The sequence below is a fragment of the Eutrigla gurnardus genome, assembly GCF_963514095.1.
Source record: "Eutrigla gurnardus genome assembly, chromosome: 1".
Taxonomy (NCBI): domain Eukaryota; kingdom Metazoa; phylum Chordata; class Actinopteri; order Perciformes; family Triglidae; genus Eutrigla; species Eutrigla gurnardus.
The window spans coordinates 19354200-19374924 of record NC_139915.1 but is presented as its reverse complement, the minus strand read 5'-3'; the positions used below and the strand labels follow the sequence as shown (position 1 = coordinate 19374924).

Here is a 20725-nt window from a genome sequence, read left to right as displayed (position 1 = left end):
TGGCCTTCTGATTAAAGTACTGCAATGTTTAGATATTTTCAATGATTACTACTGAAAATTACAATATTAAGTTACTAATGCAAAGCTAACTTTTTCTGCTGCTTCAGCTTCATATTAAAAGCACTTTATTATGAGAAATTATCAATCCAGAAGATCAATTTGAAATATTGGAAGCATTAATGCAACGATCAGGAGCAACAACAATCAGGAGCTAGTATGATGGATTGCCTGCTGTTCTAAGAAGGAAAGAATAATATTTTTTTTATTTTAAATTACATTTCTACCACAGATATATTCTACAATATTTGAGGTAGAAGCACACACTGGTTGTATGATTCTAACCATAAAGTTTAACAATTAATTAAATAAACCTATGCTGACATTATGATGGATGGTGAATATAACACCATTTCTTTAAATGGAATGTTTTTTGAAAGAAGGGTTTTCTCCACACCATAATTAACTTTACACGTCTGGTCGGTCTACCAGCCCCAGATATTAAGACTTTTATTGTTTCAGCTATTTGCTGGTTGAAAAGAATGTGATAAAGTCTATTTTTTCAAATGTAAGTCTGGGATTTGACTTCTTGCAGGCATACCCATGTGCAGGCATACCCATGTGCAAAAAAGCTGAAAATGAGAGATATCTCAAAGCAATGCTGATGTGTGTGTTGCTTTGAATTAATCATCCCAACTGGGAAATTTATTACAACTGCTCCCATATTCTCCTACATACTGGCTCAATGACATAGGCATGTCAAAGGCATGTGAAGCCAACACCATTATCAATATGGCCTGGGAGTTATTTTTAAATTAAAATTATATTTCCCTTGCTGTATTGAAATGTTTGAGAGTATTTGTTTTGTTTTGATGTCTTATGAAGTCATCAGGTTGTCATGTTTTATAACCATGTTGTATTGTTGTTTGTCTCCTTGGACTGCTGACAACTGTCTGCTCAACAAATTTACCCTTGGGTACTAATAAAGAAACCTAACCTAACCCTTGAATATATTAAAATGCAGTTCCTATTGGCAGATTTTGTTAAAGTATGTGACAGACTCAACTTTTGAAAGAAAATTAATCAGAATGAAGTCACATATTGACTCTTGAATCAAACACCAACCTGTTCACAGCATTTGAATCTTTGATTCAGCTGTTCTGCAGCTGATGTCAGCTATCTAGCCACCAAACTACTAGCTAATATTCTAAGCAGGTGACAACCTCTGGTTCTGAAAAGTGAAGCTAAAGCTAAAGTGCCTTAAACTTGCATTCTCTCTACTGGCCATCAGTGGGTGACTCCGCTGGGTGTAAAAGTAAGGCCAGTAATATAGAAGTATATTGCTACGATGCAACCAATGCAGTTAGCTACTAAGATGACTATAAAGTGGCAGTCCGTAAGATTTGAGATTCTAGCGGCCTCTTTGGCGGTAGATGGAACTGCAGGCGAGCCTCTGGGACCTCATCTTCCTCACCCAACGTGTCGACTGTCTCTCATCTGCGTGATGACTTCAAATGCTCCACACTGAAAGGAGGTCCGTGTTTTCCCTCATTGTCGGTCACTTTGCTTCTTGATGACTTGCCCTTCTTCACTTCCATTGTTTCTTTTTCTTGAGACTGGAAGTTGAATGGTTTTCTTTCTCTGGCTGTTGATCCTCCATTGTGAGTCAGCAGTAATGAAATGTACCGGTCAAACACCTTTAGACTAGAGGGAGCATGACTCAGCAGTTGGAAGTTACCAATTTCTGATTACAGGTAAACGCAGCATACTTCCGTGAGTAGCTCCCCCTAGGCAGACCAACCGCTGCTGACTGACAATAAAAAGCTAAAACTCATTTTGAATTTTGCACCTGAATGTCGCCACAGACATGGAGATCCTATTTCCGGGCAAAGCAGCAAGTACAAGCACTTTCATTAGTGGGTCACATGATCAACCACCATTGTTTTAACTCACTCTTTGATAGATAAAAGATGAACAACTTTAACACTAAGCTGCAACATTGACCTTGATTGACTCCTTCATTATGAAACTTTGTTAGCTGCTTCACATCAGAATTTAGGTTGTTAAATAAATAATATAGTTTATATTAGTCTGGCTATTGTTTATCACTAACAATGTCATAAAGCTAAGCTATTGACTATTGGCATTTTGTATTAGATAAATAGGAACGGCAGTAGGGCTGGTGCTGCTGCTGTCTCACCTTAAACAACATGGAAAGATGCCATAATATACTAGCTCAGTCAAGTGCCTGGTCTTGTCCACATAGGACCCTAAGGGCAAGCTCTCTGAGACAACCCAATTGCATTACCCCTGGAGCTTTTCATACAAATGGTCCAAATACAGCCCAAGAACAAGACTGACATGGATTTTCTGGAGGCTTTACAGCTACTTCAGTGCCGTTCACCTCAACCCAGAAACTCCTGCTACTGTAAGCTGATAACAGCACTTTCTACCGGAGGTTAATTGGCCCGGAAGCCGATTAAAGACAATTAAAACTAGTGGTGGGCGGATATATGCGATCGCACCATTTAAATAGATTTTTTTCTTTGCGATGTAACGCCGCAACGGCGTGATGTCACGCGGCTGATGAGAGCGCCGCTGCCCGTATGATGTGTTCAATGAGCATTGGAAATCCGATAAGTTCGAGTGCATACAAACGACAATGAAAGGTCAACTTTTGCTCGTTTCACATATTTACACGACTCTTCAACCACAAGTGAAGTTGCTGTGCATCATAATCATGTTGATGATACAACAGTGGCCTTGTATGACCAACTACCGGCGTTTTATCTTCTACAGATCTACACTTTGAGCCTGTGAATCCGCCCACGGCGCGTTGTCCTGGTAACACGTCTTCACTACGCCAAGTCTTTTTCAACTCACCGGCTCGCTCTGTTCACGAAGAACGCCGGCATGCCTCGTTTTTTTCTCCTCTGATGCGGCTCAGTAACGACCTCCGTTGGCGTCTAAGAAGCAGAACAGTCGGCCCTTTCCGTCTCGGTAGCGTTTACACTGATGACGGAGCGGAATAAAGGAGTGATACTCCTGCAGCGAAAAGGCAGTGTAGAAGGGGCTATAGACTGTGTATCAGAAGTGTAGTCATGGTGACATCACCACATGGTTTGTGGACTTCGGCTTTGAAGCCTTGAGTTCAGTGACCATATTTGGTCTGTGGAGGAGCGACGGGATCTGATGAACACAAGCAGCAGAGCGACACCCTTACTGGATCTGGATCCTTCTGGATTCTGGTGTGTATTCAAAGAGGAGCTGTTAACTTGGGTGTAGTGTGGTAGCAGCATTAGCAAGGTTGCGGTAGCGACCTGTCAATCAGCAAGTAGTAGCAGTAAGCCCCGTCCTAAAGCATCCCTTGCTTTCTGGTCTGTTTGACTCTAAATGGACCATAATGTACTGAATGAACATCATGCTGGGTTGAAGAATACTTGAAACTAGAGATTGAGACCATAAACTCATGTTTACGATCAGACTTCTTTTTATAACCAGATGTTCAGTGGAGAGAACAGTTTAACGCACTTCAGCGTTGGCTTCACTTTTCAGAACTGGAGGCTTCTGCCTGGTAATGACAAAATAAGAACAGATCACTGATACGAGCAAAAATAAGAGGTATATTGTTCTTATATGGCTTCTACCACACAGTGGACACACTTCCAAGCATCCTCACCACCGAACAAGAGCAAACAGGAAAAGACAATGTCTTGTTTGAGGTTTATTTGGACAACATGATTTGAAATACAGCGAAAAACAGAAAACTGTTCTAAAGTTAGTCCTTATATAGTCTCTCCATTATTCCAACTACGTGCTGAAGCCAGAAAGTTCCCTTTTAAATTAAGCAGTGTAAAAGGATATTAATGATGCTGCACAGAGAAGGAGACAAAGTGCAGACACTGTAAAGATAAAACTGTTGGATTCAAACTATCAAATGCTTCTATCCCATTCAGAAAGAGCTGTCACTGTTGTAAATCAGCACACTCTCACAGCAGCTTGTGAAATTGTCACTAAATTGGAATCTACTGATTTGTGTCCATGAATATTTTACTTGTTTGATGTCACTCAGCACAACTTTCAAACTAATGCATTTCAGCTGAACTATCATTTGTGCCTGGAAGTTTTTTGTCAGTGATATTATACTACAAAACCAATCTTAGTTTTAGACAACAAAACCCACATTAGATTTAGACTAACTAGAAAAACCATCACCAAAGCGTCACTTAACAACAACAATTTGGGACATGGGACATGTCCAACACTGGTCTCATGGTTGACAGTCCTGTGTTGTTGGACCCATCCACCTCCAATATTTAATACTACCAGCTGTGGATGTTGCATTGGTATATGGATGTGTTTTTTTCATGTGTCCACCATTAAAAATTATCCTAATTAACTTTCCATTTACATTTTTTAAATGCTGACAGACACGAGAACATAGGCAATTCATGTCCCTGAACATGAAACCAATACATTTCTGTTGAAGGACTATTTCACCACCTGCTGTGAGACTGGGTTGTCTAGTTGCCTCAGTCAGCTTATTCTCAAAGCCGTGAATGTAAGTCAAGTTCAGCTCTGCTCGAATGGACCATTCTCTTGTCCATGTCTACACATTCTGCATTATAGCGACAACAGTAACATAATGAGTCGTAGCAGATACACATGGAGGTCAGATGCTACATCAAAAACCAACCAGGAAAAAATGAGCTGTTGGCAATTCATAGTGTTACTGTTCAGACCAACTTTAGTCCAATATTAACTCTAATAATATCTCTCAACTAAAAAAAAAATAGTAGCAATTTCACACTCCACTGAACAGATAATAACCTAACACATCGGAACACTTTGTGAAAGCCTCTTATATTCCTGCTGGAAACTCCTCACACAGACACTCCAGAACATTGACTGTAAGCGTGGACAGCCTTGATGACAGCATGCACTAACAAATGAAGAACTGTTGCCAGTGCAGAGAGAGAAAGAGAGCCAGGAATATGAGGGCTTCTTACCTGCTTCCCTCACATCCTGCTCAGTGGCTGAATGGTAGGACAGTGTCTGGTCTGAGGAGCCGCTACCAAAGACAGGGAGGAGCAGGAAAGAGGCAAGTTAAAGGAAAGCTGCATCCCTTCGCTGCATACTGAGCCTCACAAGCAGAGCAGAGCAGAGTGCAGCATACTCCCTGTCTGTGTGTGTGTGTGTGTGTGTGTGTGTGTGTGTGTGTGTGTGTGTGTGTGTGTGTGTGTGTGTGTTCACTAGAAACATGAGGTCTGTTTGGCATCATATCTGCCAACCAGAGCTGTGAGGTCCCTCATCATCCTAAATAATGGTGCCAGGTCCCCCTTTATAAGTGGGTTGTAAGCAGTGGCGGTTCTAGACAAATTTTACTGGGGGGGCCTTTAAGCTTTAATCAGAGGGGCACATAAAGTAACAGAAACAAATTATATTTAAACATTAAATACTTTATTCTTATTTATTTTTTTACAAAGGGTGCATCGATTGATACAATGAGCATTTAACACAAGTGCCAGCCAAAAATAACAGATTTATTTCATTGACAAAATTCCACATCAGCGTTTGGGACTATCAGAGCCAAAACTGAAATGTGTAACATAAGTAACACCATAAGCAGACACCAATCAATATAACAAAAACAGTATTTTGACGATATAAAAGGGTACAACAATGTGTTTTTCAATGTTTTTCAAGTGCTGTCATTCTTGGCAAATATTGCCATAATGATATATTACTGTGGATTACTTCACTCAATAAATCTAATATTTATAAAAATGCAACAGCCAAGTCGACCTGGGGAGGAGATCTCGGGTGGACAACCACACCTTCTGGTTGACCTAGAGAGGGGCGTGAAAGCGGCATTGACTGCAGGTCGAAGCTGGAAGACAGGCTAACAGTGACTCCGAGCTGGCCACAGGCAGGAGGACAACGCGTCAATCTTGTGCGAGCCAGTGTGGCAGGACAGGGAGAAGTTGAACCAGGTGAAGATCAGGGCCCATCCCGCCTGGCGAGAGTTCAGTCTCTTGGCTGCCGTGATATATTCGAGGTATTTGTGGTTTATCCATGAGGAATGGTTGCTTGGTCCCCTCTAGCCGGCGTCGCCACTCCTCTAATGCCAACTTGACTGCGAGAAGTCCTCTGTCGCCGATAGACTTACACTTACGATTACATAGTTATCAATATGATATTACATTTCTGCCAATAGATACTTAATTATTGACAGATTAATGTCTTCATCACTTGCAGCTAGACAACGTGGCGCTCATTTTAATTCCGTTATATACCGCTGTGTATCTTTAATGTCCCAGTAAAGCAGAAGTTTGAGCATCTTTATCTTCTGTACTGTGCGTATTCCCCAGTGAAACAGAACATTTAAGTTGAATCCTTCACATTTGATTGGACCACCAAAAAAGTAGGTGCATGGGTACGATATGACGCTACAAAGGGCTGTGGCTCCACACACACACATACCTTATGGCTTCAAGTTACAGATTGATTGATGGATTGATGTCATGATATTATTATTGTGGGGGACTGTGGCTCTGGGTTGGCCAATGTTCGGAGGGTCAGCGGTTCGATCCCCGCCCTTGTCACTGTGTCATGGTCGTTGTGTCCTTGGGCAAGACACTTCACCCAGCTTGCCTCGTATGAATGTGTATGACTGCTGTATGTTTGAGGTGGTGGTCGGAGGGGCCGTAGGTGCAGAATGGCAGCCACTCTAACGTCAGTCTGCCCCAGGGCAGCTGTAGCTACTATCGTAGTTTACCACCACCGCTGTGTGTGAGTGAATGGAACCTGGAACCCTGTCAGAGCGCTTTGAGTGTCTAGAAAAGCATCATAGAAATCCAATCCATTATTATTATTATGATAGAAACTGGTTGTTACTAGCTTACATTAGCACACCTCTTTGTATTAGAGGAAGAAAGATGACTGGGTTTAGATGTCAAAATACAAGAAATGGATTGAAGAAAGTAATATTTTTGCATATATTGTTAAATAATGCATAATGATAGGGGATTTGATCTAAAAGGGTTTATCTTTCTTTCTTTCTTGACTTTAACCTCGATAATATATCATAATGCATTTGTTGATGATGTTTTGTACTCATATTGTGAATCTGTAAGTGAATGAATGGAATAAATGTAGTATACACTAAGTATACATTTTGATGATGGGTTACTGTATACCGATATGTCATCCCTAGTTCCTTTCTGCTTCCTTAACTTGTGTGAAAGGCTTGACTCTGCTGACGCGCAGAGTGTGTCGGTCTTGATAGATTTTGCATCTAAACTTTATCGAATTGTCCCTGCACATCCCCCCCCCCCCCCCCCCCAGAACTTTATTCAGAAACAGTACACATATACAGATATTGCAGATATACAGTATACTCAACATAGTGTACAAAAATCGGGAGTGTGGCTCCATATAAATAAATAATGAATTAATAAATAAATAAACATTAAAGTATAACAGCAAAATATAGAGAAAAAGAGACAAAAAGAAACAAGCTGCATCAATGACAATGAATGATAAAAACAATGCATATTGTTCCTCTTTGAAGGTTTCACCGCAGATCTACAGTTTTGTTACTTTTTTAGTGTCTTTGAGGGTCTTAATATACTTCTAAATTCACAAATAAATCTAGCAAATTAGGTGATGTCTTTGTTATTCTGCAGTTATGCATGTGAAATGTGCCATATAGAATCAAAAGGTTACATCATGTTCAAAAAGAGGAAGTCACATCTTTCCACTTAATTTTAACATACTGGGCCCTAGTTTCGTACATCAGGCGCAGTCGGGGTGTGTCCACCTGGACTTTGCCAGTTTCGTGCACGCCGCAGTCGGGCGCAGGCACTCCTCCCATCACTCCTCCCATCACTCCTACCCCCGCAAGTGGGAAAGAGGGAGGAGAGAAGGCGTGAGTGGGAGACGAGGAGGAAAGAGGCCGTGGAGTGGGATTAACACAGCCGATTCAGATCTTCACCAATCAAATGAGCTCCTCTCCTCACCTTTAATGTGCCGAGGCGAGGTGAAGTGCAAGTTTCGTAACTTGACAACCCAATGACAGAAGCAGCACCGCCGCTCCCACCACGCGCATCACGCGCTGTGCGTAGGGCACCAAGTGCTGAGGGGGCACCAAAAATATTATGAAAAATCATCATAGTCATAATAATTATAATGCCGATATTATATCACTATAGAAATTGTAGGGCATCATAAAGGAATTCTGCTTAGGGCACCAAAATGGCTAGCAGCGGCGCTGGACAGAAGACAGCAGCAGCAGCACCAGACTGCCAAACTTTTCCCAGGATGAAACTGATGTTTTGGTCCGAGAGGTCCAAATTTCAGCTGTGTTAATTCAGTCAGGCTGAGTTTCCGTTACTCGTGCCATCCGCCTTTGATCTGACGTCAGATGTGACGGGGCAATCTATATAGATATACATTTACGCGTTGATTCAATTAGTTGCATTAAATAGTGTTTGTTGTGATTATTTATTGCATTTAAATGTGCCTGTAACTGTGGAAACCTGCCTGTGAGGTCTTGGTGACGTGTGCGCACTGCGCGCTGGTGAGCCAAACTGCCACTCCGCCAGCTGTAATTCGCCCTCGCACCGAGAGTAGACCAGGTTGGAGCTGGCGGGCTTTCGGCGCAGTCTCTGCAAGGCTTTTTGCCACGAAACTTCCGCTGCACCAAGCTGAATCTGTGACGCCTCCCCCTGCTGCGCCGCCACACCCATATCGGTGCAAGCGATCCACCAAACTGCCAAACTGACCGTGCTGCGCTGGTCGAAACTTGCATTGCGCCGGCTCCGCCACCCTGCGCTGCGCAACGAAACTAGGGCCCTATATGAGTGGTTTCCCACAATATAGATTGTTTCATTTGAATCCAGAAAGAATCTGAATGCCAACAATGGTAAATTAAATGTGTTGAAATTAATTGTCCTGAGATCACTTTTACTGTGATATGACACTATAAATAAAATTTAATTTGATTTGATTGAATTCCATTTCATCACTGCAAAAACTACAGTTGTCTTCGATAAAAATTATACATTTATAGAATCATACATTTTTCAGTTTTCATGTGGACTTATATATTCTTATTGTTAATACAGAATGTATGTAGTAGAAGCCATGCCATCTGCCAATCAATGCCTCTAAATGTACTATCCCACAAAGCTTTTCCTCAAGGAGTAATGTCTCCTCATAGAACTCAATATGATTATCATCTATAATGTCAATAACATTTATCATCACAAGAGGATCTTTCGTCAATGCTTCCAGAAATTGAAGCTGAATTTTTATTAGATAGACCATTATTGTCTTGTCACATGATCAAATAGATACTTGACATCTGACATCAACAAGGGGTTATATAGCAAAATGGCACCATGTTTACTTGAATGTGACTTCTTTGTATTTCCAAGGTCACAGTTCAACTCTATTTAGATATAAAATAAAAAGTATTGATCCTATTTCAACCCTTGAAAGTGCATGTTTTTTGGGGGGTTGGGGGTCATTTAGTTTTAATGTAGTAAAACTAGTAGTCAATTCATTATTAATATTATCTATTAAATACCCCTTTATAAACTGAGTTACATATAATTGTGACATCTTAGCGAACTGGTATGTATAGCCACTAAAAAGCGGAAACTTGACTTCCATCCCCAAATTGACATTGTATTTCATAAATATTGACATAGTATCTAAAAAGATAATGAGTTTTCCAAAATATTGACCTTGTGTCTTAAAATGATTTACTTATTTTCTGAAAATAATGCCATAGTGTAGTATGTCATCTTTCTTAGGTACGTCATTATTTTGAGATACTAAGTCATTATTTTGATAACGTTTCTATTTTTTTCTGACAGTGGCGGAAATGAGCTTCCAAAGCTGTGTGTTATTTTGTCTTCCAAGCTGAAGCCAGTGATAAAGACGCAGGAGTCCCCCACCAGGCTGCTTCTAATGGCACGAGGAAGAGTTCCGGGTCGGGGACTACACTCACTACAGTATTACAAAGTGAAAATATCTGAGCACAAGCAACTTCAACCCCGTTGAAAGCAGCATACATCCTGGCATCGCATTCATCACTGCACCAGTCACACTGTATAACATTAATGTATTCAAGCAACTCTAAAATCTCGCGGTGCTACCATTCAGACATCTTGCATTTTACTAAATCTGGTCTTGGAGAATTTTCATTAAACACCACACACTCTCTTTCTCCCTATAATTGAATACATACACCGCACAGAAAGGGTGCTTATTTTTAGTCGTTTGAAGCCAGATTAGTTTTCCTCCGCGTTGACGGATGTGAGGCGGTTGGACCGAGCCTCGCGTGCCAATTCCGCGGAGTTTAAACGGTCTCTCACGGGCTCTCGAGTCGTATTGTGCGTCATCTCCATCGCTGCCGTTTTGTTGTTTTTCTCCATTGAGGAAACATGGCAACTCCCGCCGCGGTGAACCCGTCCGGTAAGTCCAGTCTCCTGGTGTAAATGTGATGGTTCGTGTTGTTATCTCCAAAAATAGGAGAAGCTGCTTTTCTTTGAGACTATTGCTGAAGAGGGCTGGACAGGCCGCCGAAGCCTGGCTCCAGCATCCATCCCCTTCCCCCCACTCCACCGCCGCTCACAACACTGCCATTCTTTACAGCTTTGCTAGCTTTGCCAACTTATGTGTCAAAACCAAGTGTGTACTTGTATATAATGTATTCCCGCATGGTATTGTATTTTGCTCCGGGGTTTTTACGGTTATGCTACCTCCTTTCGCCGACCCCTGAAGCTAGCGTTCATTTCGCGGACGCGTCGCCTTCCTCACTCGCCGATACAAAAGGTTATTTTGCATATCGTTGCCCTACAGCAGAGCCCTTCGTGTTATATGCGCCACATCGTGCACATTTCAACATTTGTTGTCGTAAAAAGGACGTTCACGGATACATGCATTTCTCTGTCCCTCGCCTGTTGATTCTTTATTTCACAGTAACGGTTTGGATGTGGTCGCGCGATGCTAAACCGTGTTAAAGAATCTGCCAATGTAACACGGCTTTCTCCTATTGGACTTTAACTTAAACATTTCACGCTGTCTTGAACACTGTCCGGCATCCAGACACCAGCTAACGTGTATCTGTATTATAACTTAACTTTCAGAATCCGTCCCAATGTTGTTGACTGAATCCTTCCGTCGCAATTGTGTTAAGCAGTAATACAAGTTAGGATTTCATAAAAAGACGTGGTCCTCGGTTGTTTGAATGTTTGCCGATTTTACTAGACATCGATGGTTATATGTTACAAGTCGTATGCGAAGCTCTGCGTGCTTTGTACGCGTCCAAACAAACAAATAATGTGTAAATTGTTAAATGTTTAAATAGAGTCTGGCGTGATGGTGAACATCCCAACGCTGAGTTGCTGAGGGGGATTTTGCCCATGTGGATTTTCTAGAACAGGATTGTACATCGGTTGATTCAAATATACATCCCCATATTGGACATTGCATTTAATTAATGTAACCATAGTGTCTGGGGATCTTGGTAATAACACAGTATTCAAATAATGCCATATTAATATGACCCGACAACACTGAATTCATTATATATATATATATAAATTAAGTAATTGTACAAAATGTCCTGTAGCAATTGTGCATCACTGTCTGTGGATATGCCTTAATGTTGTTATTATTCAGCATCATTGGAAAATAATCGTGCTATGACTGGTTTCACATTGCAGCTTTTTACTTCTAGCATTTCCAGATTGGATTCAATAAGTTGGGTATAAAAAAATAACACCAAAAGGAGTGGCAAAGTAATTATTCTTGTCTAAAGGACAGGGTCTCTGAGATGAAACCTCATATGAAAACATGTCAAGCATACTCCACCTCACGGTCTGTGCCACTTCATTGGCAATGTAAATGAAAGTGGAATATAAATAAATAATTGTCTGGTTATGGGCACCTTGGCTGCATACAGAGTGTTGAGGTGAGATGTTGTTAGAATGAACAATGAAGAGATGAGGAAAACAACCCTGTCAGATAAAAGGAAAGCAATGTGAGAAGACAAAACAAAATTCTTTCTCTGGTTTAAAGAAACCATCATTGCAGATGATAGCAATTTATCTGTTATGGATGCAGGCCAGGGGCAAAATTATTGCTTTAATTACTGTCCCCTGCACGTTATGTTTGTTGTACTGTAATGATCCAGTCAGATGTTTGAGGCAAGCGTGCAGTGGGAGTTACGTGCAGCTCCTCTATCCGCTGATGAAGCCTGGTTAGAATTAAGTCATGCCTAATGCTGCTGCTGTTGCTGCTGTAGCCAGAGGAGGACAAAGTTAGCCTGCTGATCTGTGATCAGCCTCACTGTTTCCCCTGGCGTGGTGGTGCGGTCAGGTGTGTTGACCTCAGACCAGATAGACCAGGGATGTGGGAATGCTGTGTCACTACAGGATTATCTCCAGATCCAATTGGTGTATGGGCATGTGAACCATGACAAGTGAAATTATCTAGTGAGGGCTTCGTGTTTACAGAGGACGAATAAATATGCAAGTCAAACTAGGAAAAAGGATTTGTCAGTCAACACAAGTATTTTGAACATTGATTTATTATTCAAGTAACGAATCACCCAAAAACAACTAACATTCTTTGATTTCCACATGTGAGAATTTGCTTCTTTTCTTTGAGTTTTGGACAAAACAAGACATTTCGAGTCAAGCTGAAGCAACAGTTCCAGGGTATCTTTCCTCAATATGGTGATGTATTTCCCAGTGAAACAGGATAGGCAGGTGGGGCATAATGTTGGCAGGAATATGATGGTTGAAGATATTGGCTGACGACCATCTCTAGGGCCGTGCACTCCTGAAGATGCAGATTGATTGATTGATGGATATCATAATATTATAGGTAGAAAAGCAAGGTCCATAAAGACATGGATGAGAGAGACTGGTGTGGATGAACTTGACTGGCCTGACTTCATAATAATAGAACACCTTTGGGATGAATTAGAGTGGAGACTGAGAGCCAGGCCTTCCCGTTCAACATCAGTGTGTGACCTCACAAATACGCTTCTGGACGAATGGTCAAAAAGTCCCAGAACTCCTAAACCTTGTGGAAAGCCTTCCCAAAAGAGTTGAAGCTGTTATAGCTGCAAAGGGTGGACCGACGTCATATTAAACCCTATTAATTAAGAATGGGATGTCACAGGTGAGCAAATACTTTTGGCAATATAGCAATATAAACATCTTGTGAATTTTGTAAATGATCATATCCATCTTATTTGAATAAATTTGACTTTTGGACTTTACAACATTCTGTTATAATTGAGTTATTGGAATGTTTGGATCACATGACTTACCACTGTAATCTAATTCTACTAATAGTTTAATACTAATAACATTAGTGTAGCCCATGGGTTCCCAAACTCTATCAATGTGGGCCTCCCCTCTGAAAACAGTGGCCCACATTGATAGAGTTGTGGGCCACTCCCCCTCCCCTCCCCGCCACGACAATAATTTTCAAATAATGATATTCACTTCAGTTACGCCACTTAAATCGGTGCTATACTATGCAATGCAATGAGTTATCAATAAAAATGACAGCAAAACAGAATCCATTCAGAAGAAGCACTTTATCTGGCACTTATTGATATGTAAATATTCCACACAATTGGAGGGCAAGTCTGGTGCCAGCAGCCGCGGTAATTCCAGCTCCAATAGCATATCTTAAAGTTGCTGCAGTTAAAAAGCTCGTAGTTGGATCTCGGGATCGAGCTGACGGTCCGCCACGAGGCGAGCTACTGTCTGTCCCAGCCCCTGCCTCTCGGTGCCCCCTCGATGCTCTTAACTGAGTGTCCCGCGGGGTCCGAAGCGTTTACTTTGAAAAAATTAGAGTGTTCAAAGCAGGCCCGGTCGCCTGAATACCGCAGCTAGGAATAATGGAATAGGACTCCGGTTCTATTTTGTGGGTTTTCTCTCTGAACTGGGGCCATGATTAAGAGGGACGGCCGGGGGCATTCGTATTGTGCCGCTAGAGGTGAAATTCTTGGACCGGCGCAAGACCGACGAAAGCGAAAGCATTTGCCAAGAATGTTTTCATTAATCAAGAACGAAAGTCAGAGGTTCGAAGACGATCAGATACTGTCGTAGTTCCGACCATAAACGGTGCCAACTAGCGATCCGGCGGTGTTATTCTTATGACCCGCCTGGCAGCGTCCGGGAAACCAAAGTCTTTGGTGAAATAAATGAAAATGAAAATGAAATAAACGTTTTTCCTTCTTTTTTGAATCAACCTTCCGCGCCTCCCCTCAAATTATTCCGCGCCCCCCAGGGGAGGCGCGCCTCACAGTAGTGTTGTCACGATAACGGTACCGGTACCAACATGTGTTTCGGTACTTTTCTGTACTTTTCTATACTTTTTCAAATAAAAAGTGAACGCAAAAAATGTCATTACTGACTTTATTTTAATAGAAAATCTTAGAACAATAACATATTAATTAGCAAATAAAATAAAATACCACAAAGACAAGCTTTTCTAATGCACACAATTTTAAAAATGTTAAACTATAAATACAATAATATAATATAAAATATAATAATTAGGGCTGTCAAAGTTAACGCGTTAATAACGCGTTAACGCAACATCCTCTTAACACCGTTCATTTTTTTAACGCGCGATTAACGCTCGGTATTTAAAAAAAAAAAAAAAGCGCATTGTATGATTTATGGCCGTCGGTGGCACCTGTAGTCTTGATCCAGCGGGAAGGTGCCTGTCCACAGGCAGCGGTGTTGCCCCGCGTCCCATTCATTGTCTATGTGAAAAGCCGTGCAATGCATTCTGGTGGCGTTGCGGCAAATGTCGAGAGACGGCGCGCGAGTTGGCCGCTCCTCATTTGCCTAAAGTATAAGTCGAATCTACTTTATGCTAATCAGAGGCGCCGGGCTCGACTCGCCGCCTCGGGAACGCTCGCGAACGCTCGCAAAAAGTTGTTGTTTAAAGGAGAGCGCCTGTCAATCATCCTCTAGTGGCAGCCCACCAAGCGTGCAATACTGGGAAGCGGCGCGTCCACTCACGTTTAAAATCGATTTGTGAACGGCAAATTCACCTTCAAAAGACTGCCAGATGGTTCAGTCGATAAGACCAAAGTCATCTGCGCGTACTGTGGGTATGAAATGAGCTACCATAGAAGCACGTCCAGTCTGAGATATCACTAGCAAGCCAATGCACTTATATCCTAACTGTACTTATCTCCTGTTACACTATCTCCTGTGACATGTTCACTTTAATTGTTTGTGATATATTCTTATAACCCTGTTTTGATCCCATGTTTTGGTAAGGGGATATTTGAAGTGTTAAATAAACATTTTCATAAATCAAGTATATTTGCCCTTATGTTGTTAAAAGTATTAAGAATATGAAAAAAATACATTAAGGTACATTTAGAAGAAGAAAAAAAAATGTGCCAAAAAATGCGATTAATTTGCGATTAATCGCGAGTTAACTATGGACAAAATGCGATTAATCGCGATTAAAAAAATCAATCTTTTGACAGCCCTAATAATAATATAAATAAACCAGCTCTATTTTTTTTCTTCCAGAGCTACTTTTGTCAAGAGTGAAGGGCGCTGGCGCTTGCTTTTAGCACTGAATGTGGCTTTTTTTCATGAGTTTAAATGACCTGTCGTTCCCTGAGCTCAGTGTGCAGGTCTGGGTGCTTGTCCTTTAAGTGTTTGGCTAAGTCGGAGGTGTTTCCCGCTGTTAGCCATGCATGTTTTTAAACACCGTTTACACAGTGGCGCATCGGCGTTAACTGCCTCGCTTTGCGCATTTGTTTTAAGCTAAAGTACGGCCATATCGCACTTCGCGGCGCTGGTTTGTCCGCAAGTTGTGGCGTGGTGACGGTTGCAGCAGCCATTCTCCTCTCCGTGCTTCTCTCGCTTGCGCTCTCTCTCTCTCGCGCTCTCTCCAAGCTTTCCTCCTGCTCCGTTTGTTGCTCCAGTCCACGCTGCTTGCTTGCTTTTTCTTTTTATCTCCCAAAGCTGCGGCTCGCTCCTCGTCCTCTCAGCTGTAGTTACAACGCGGTGACGTCACGTGCCGGCGGCGCTGCAAGTACCGGTCCCGTCCAAATGCAATAAAGTACCGTTTTAAATGCCTCAGTACCCCGGTACCAAATTAGTACCGGTATACCGTGCAACCCTACCTCACAGTTTGGGAACCTCTGGTGTAGCCTGATCTTTAGCATCAACTGTGTAGAAATCCAGTTTAAAACACAATGAATATACATAAAAAAAACCTGTGCAGCATTCAAAATTACGTTTTCAATGTCGATGTTATTAATGAAACTATTCTGTACAGCCCTACATAGCCATATGGTATATTGGTACTTCATTCAAATTATTTGCAAGGATTATTTAGTCAGCTCTTTGTGTGTGTGCATTCACACAATTAGATTAGCCTTGACATTGATAATCATATTGTATTACTGTTGGAATGTTTTTTGAGCTACCATGGACATAGCTATATATTATAACTTATTTAAATTCTGTGAAGTTTAATTTTAGCTTGTAAAATGTAAAAAATAACGGCAAATAAATGTTAAAACACCCAGAGTGTCTTGAAACTGTTTAGTAACAGTTTCTCAAACAGCTAGTGGTCGATCAGGTTTTTCAATGGCCGATGCAGATATTAAGAGAGAAGGGCGGCTGATGGCCAATCTGTAATGTCGATATCATGTTTTTGTTATCATGTTTAACGTTGCATCTCATCTGTGCAAGTGATAAATAAACCTTGAAATAATAATTCATTAATTAATAATTAATAATAATCAAATAAGACACAAAATTGCTATAGGGGGTGGGACCCACCAGTGCTACCGAACGCCCCTGCGCTCACCGCCCCTGCGAGAGCTGCCCTACTCCACGAGCAGAGCGGTGTGCCCTGCGAGCTGAGTCGAGCTGTGCGCCTCGTCCCGTCACTGAGCTGCATCAGAGGAGAAACAAGGAGTGCGGGCGTTCTTTGTGAACAGAGTGAGCCGGCGAGGCTGAAAAGACGTGATTTGGTGAAGACGTGTTACTAGGGCGACACGCTGCCAACAAGCTCAAAGCGTAGTTCCGAAGAAGATAGAAAGCCGGTATTTACTCGTACGAGGCCACCGTTGTATCATCAACATGTTTATGATGCACAGCAACTTCAATAGCGGTTGAAGAGTTACCCCACAAAGCAAACGGTGCGATTGCAGCATATTTATAAACTCTCCTTCCAACGGTATAAAAATGAATTGGCTTCAACATTAAAATGCATCAGTAATAATAGTGATATAAAACAATTTTTAATAATGTCACAACTCAGAGCAACAAGCAAAATGACTACTTTTTCGTGAATATATTCTTACATAGTTTTACTGAAGTAATATTTTGAATTCAGGTATTTTATTTTATTTCAGTTTATGTGTGTAGTATTTACTACTTACTTAGATTTTGCTATTGCTTGACTCAGTCTCACTGCCCGCATATACAAAATGGGTGTGTGACGTCATACGAGCTCAAGTAGTGAGTGGGAAAGCATCCTGACGATGGAGGTGAACACGTAGCTGCGTGAGCGTGAGCTCTGTCAAGCTCGGGCAGAAAGAGGACTCAGGTGCAGAAGGTAGAGGCAGTATTCAGGCTTTTATTTCACAAAAAACTCACGCATGGGATTCCTGGCATGGGCTGTGCATGAACAAAGCAGGCTGGAAACACATGGACTCAAAAATACTCAGACGCAGGACAAAGGGAGACACAGACTATTTAACACATGAGGGTAATGGGCAACAGGTGACAACAATCAGGGATCAGGGGAGACGTCAGACCGGAAACACATGAGGAAGGGCTAGTGACCTGAAACGAGAGGGGAGTTACTCTTCAAAATAAAACAGGAAATTCACAGGACAAAACCCAAGACAAGACAAACCTCACCGCGGCGTGACAAGCTCCACAACCACTCAGCGCTTGCTCGGTATTAGGGATGCACCGAAATGAAAATTCTTGGCTGAAACCGAAAACCGAAAATGAGGAAACCAAGGCCGAAAACCGAAACACCTAAAGAAATTAATATTCCAATTATTAGTACCATTGCATTTATGGCTATGACTCTGTACTATCCTCACTAAAATCAAGGCATTGCAATTCAAAGAATAAATCAATTACAAAAGTATGAAAATATTTATTTAGCACTGACATTACACAATGCACAGTATATAATAAAAATAAAAATAAAATGTTTAATGTCTCATCGAACATATCAGATGAGGGTGCATACCCCTCATCTGGCGCAGAGAGACAAGTTTTTCTGTGCTCTGCCCTCCTTCTCCTGCGCTGTGCGCTTCTCCGTCTCCAAGCGGGGACTCCGCATCCATTGCGCCTGGATCATTTCTTGTGCGCGCTGCTTTAATCCCACATCCAAGTAATGGTCTTTATAACACGGATCAAGCACAGTCCCGAGGAAGTGCAGAGGATCCAAATTAGGGATTGACCGATATGGATATTTTTAGGGCCGATGCCGATACCGATTTTCTGATCATCAGCCTTGGCCGATGACCGATACGGTCTGCCGATTTTCTTGAGCCGATATTTGGAGCCGATATTACTTTTGCTCCCTCAATTTACATGTTAAAAATTACACTGTTAACAAATGTTACAAGTCTCAATTTAAAAAGGAACATTTATTGAACTTAAAAAAGGTGAGATAGAACAAGAACAAGTAGAACAATATTTAACAAATATTAACAACAGGTGAGGTAGAACAAGTAAAGTGCTGAAAAAGTGTCAGCCTGTGCTGCAGGAGTAGTCTCGCTGAAATGCTGCCACACTGGATTGATTTTCTGAGTCTCTGCCATTTCTTTAAAAAGAATAAACAAAAGCACATATCAGTGTCAATCTCTTGTGCAATCATCTTACATTCATATCACCCACATTAAGTTTGCATCATATGAAAGGTGGACATGGTTAACTTTACATATCTACAACACAGTCTTGATGCATTGCTTGCTGACATATTATGAAACAGATATAATCAGATCACTAAATTACTTTTGTAAACACATTTTAATAGTTTACAAAAACAATAAACCTGAAAAATAGCCATCAAAATAAAATGCTTGATTTGTAATTTAAGACTGCCATGTTTTTTTTTCTACACAAAATAAAATGAGCATGTCTAAGGCTACTAGGCAACACCTAGTATGCAGAGACAACACACTAATAGGTCTGAACGAAAATGCAAAAATAAAAAAGCTACCAGCAACCTCAGAACATTAAGTAGCAGAGGAAAGTAACTTGATGTCAGATGCACATTAAACAACAAACTGTTTCTGTTCTACACTGCACAACGTTAACATGGATACATATTCAACAAAGTATAAAAACATTCTCTCAAAAGGTAAAGCTCTCCTTCAGTCAGCTCTGGCTGTGAGACGTGTCCCACTCGATGACGCGCGCGCCCACGCACACACCTTCCCAATCTTATTTTATTTTACGAAACAGTTCACCGAAACGTGTTTCTGAAAACATTTTAGGCGAGAAATAACCTATGCAGTTGCTGAATCTGTCTTTATTTTAGATCGACAACGCTCAATTTAAAAGCTTTTCGAGAGCTTGCGGGAGGAGGCGGCGTCTCTCGAAACTCGCCGCGAAGGCATTACACGGCTTCTTAAATAGACAATGAATGGAAACGTCCCGCTCCGGTAAAGGTAAACTCAGGCAGGACGGGCGTTTAGTTTCCCGGTGTGTCCGGGACTTCAACAACATGTACAAAGCTGTAATAGTGTTTTTTTTTTTTTGCCATTGTTGCTGTCTTTTTTCTTTTTTTTTATATATATCAACTTTATGTAATAGTGTTTATTACGGCCATGAATGATGACACGGTGTAAATGCAGCGGGTGCCGGTCGGATTTCTCTCTCACCCCGACTGCAGTACGTCCCCGATCCCAAACTGCTCGCCGATCACTCGCCGATCACTCGCCAACCCCCCTCCCCCCCCCCTCCTCCCCGCTGACGCCGCAGCCTCAGCCAAAATCTCACTCTGAACTCGGTAAAACACTTGAGAGCCCTGGTTTTACCTATAGTTTCAAGCGAAACGGAGCATGTTTATGACATTTAGTGTTTCCACTTTCAAAGCACAAGGCAACATTTCAGCTCAGCTAAACAGTTAAAGAAAGTTTAATACTCACCTTTGTTTTGAAGACCATGCTCTCGCTACTGCGGGGGAGGGGAATGTCCGGGCTTGTGTCAGTGCTACCAAGCAACACGCAGCTGCCTGCGGCGCCTGACTGTAAATGCTGGGAAAAACGATCGGCCAAAACAGCAGTCCGCATCGACCGATACGTTAAAAAAACGTCAAAATCGGCTGATAGTATCGGTCAGTCGATAAATCGATCCATCCCTAATCCAAATAGATCTCAGTGAAACGTCCACACCGCAGACATGTTGGCGCTTATCCAGACAAGCGTGCTGGCCACGGTTTTGTTTGCGTCATCACAACTTTCTGTTTCGGCTGTGTTGTTTCGGTGATAAAAGTATTTCGGCTGAAAATGCGCTTTTGGGCCATTTTCAAACTATTTGACAATTTTCGATTTAAACCTTGATTCTTTTCTGAAAACAAACTAAAAAGACCAAAATTTGAATACATATTTTCTTTATTAACACAATTAAAAATAAATGAGATTACAAAGTAGTCTAGGCCTATGTGAACAAATCAG

The 20725-nt window shown here is 41.6% G+C and overlaps 1 protein-coding gene across 4 annotated transcripts in view; it reads left to right on the top strand.

Annotated features, from left to right (window-relative positions):
* Nucleotides 1–10181: 10181 nt before the first annotated feature.
* The window catches only part of arnt2 (aryl-hydrocarbon receptor nuclear translocator 2), a 108548-nt gene continuing 98004 nt past the window's right edge, over nt 10182–20725 (top strand). For 2 of the 4 annotated variants that reach the window (XM_084006993.1, XM_084006992.1), the window contains exon 1: nt 10182–10482. In XM_084006993.1, the coding sequence (XP_083863119.1) occupies nt 10452–10482 (31 nt within the window). In that variant the 5' untranslated portion in view covers nt 10182–10451. The remainder of the gene's footprint in view (nt 10483–20725) is intronic. The other 2 variants (XM_084006995.1, XM_084006994.1) reach the window with 1 other exon arrangement.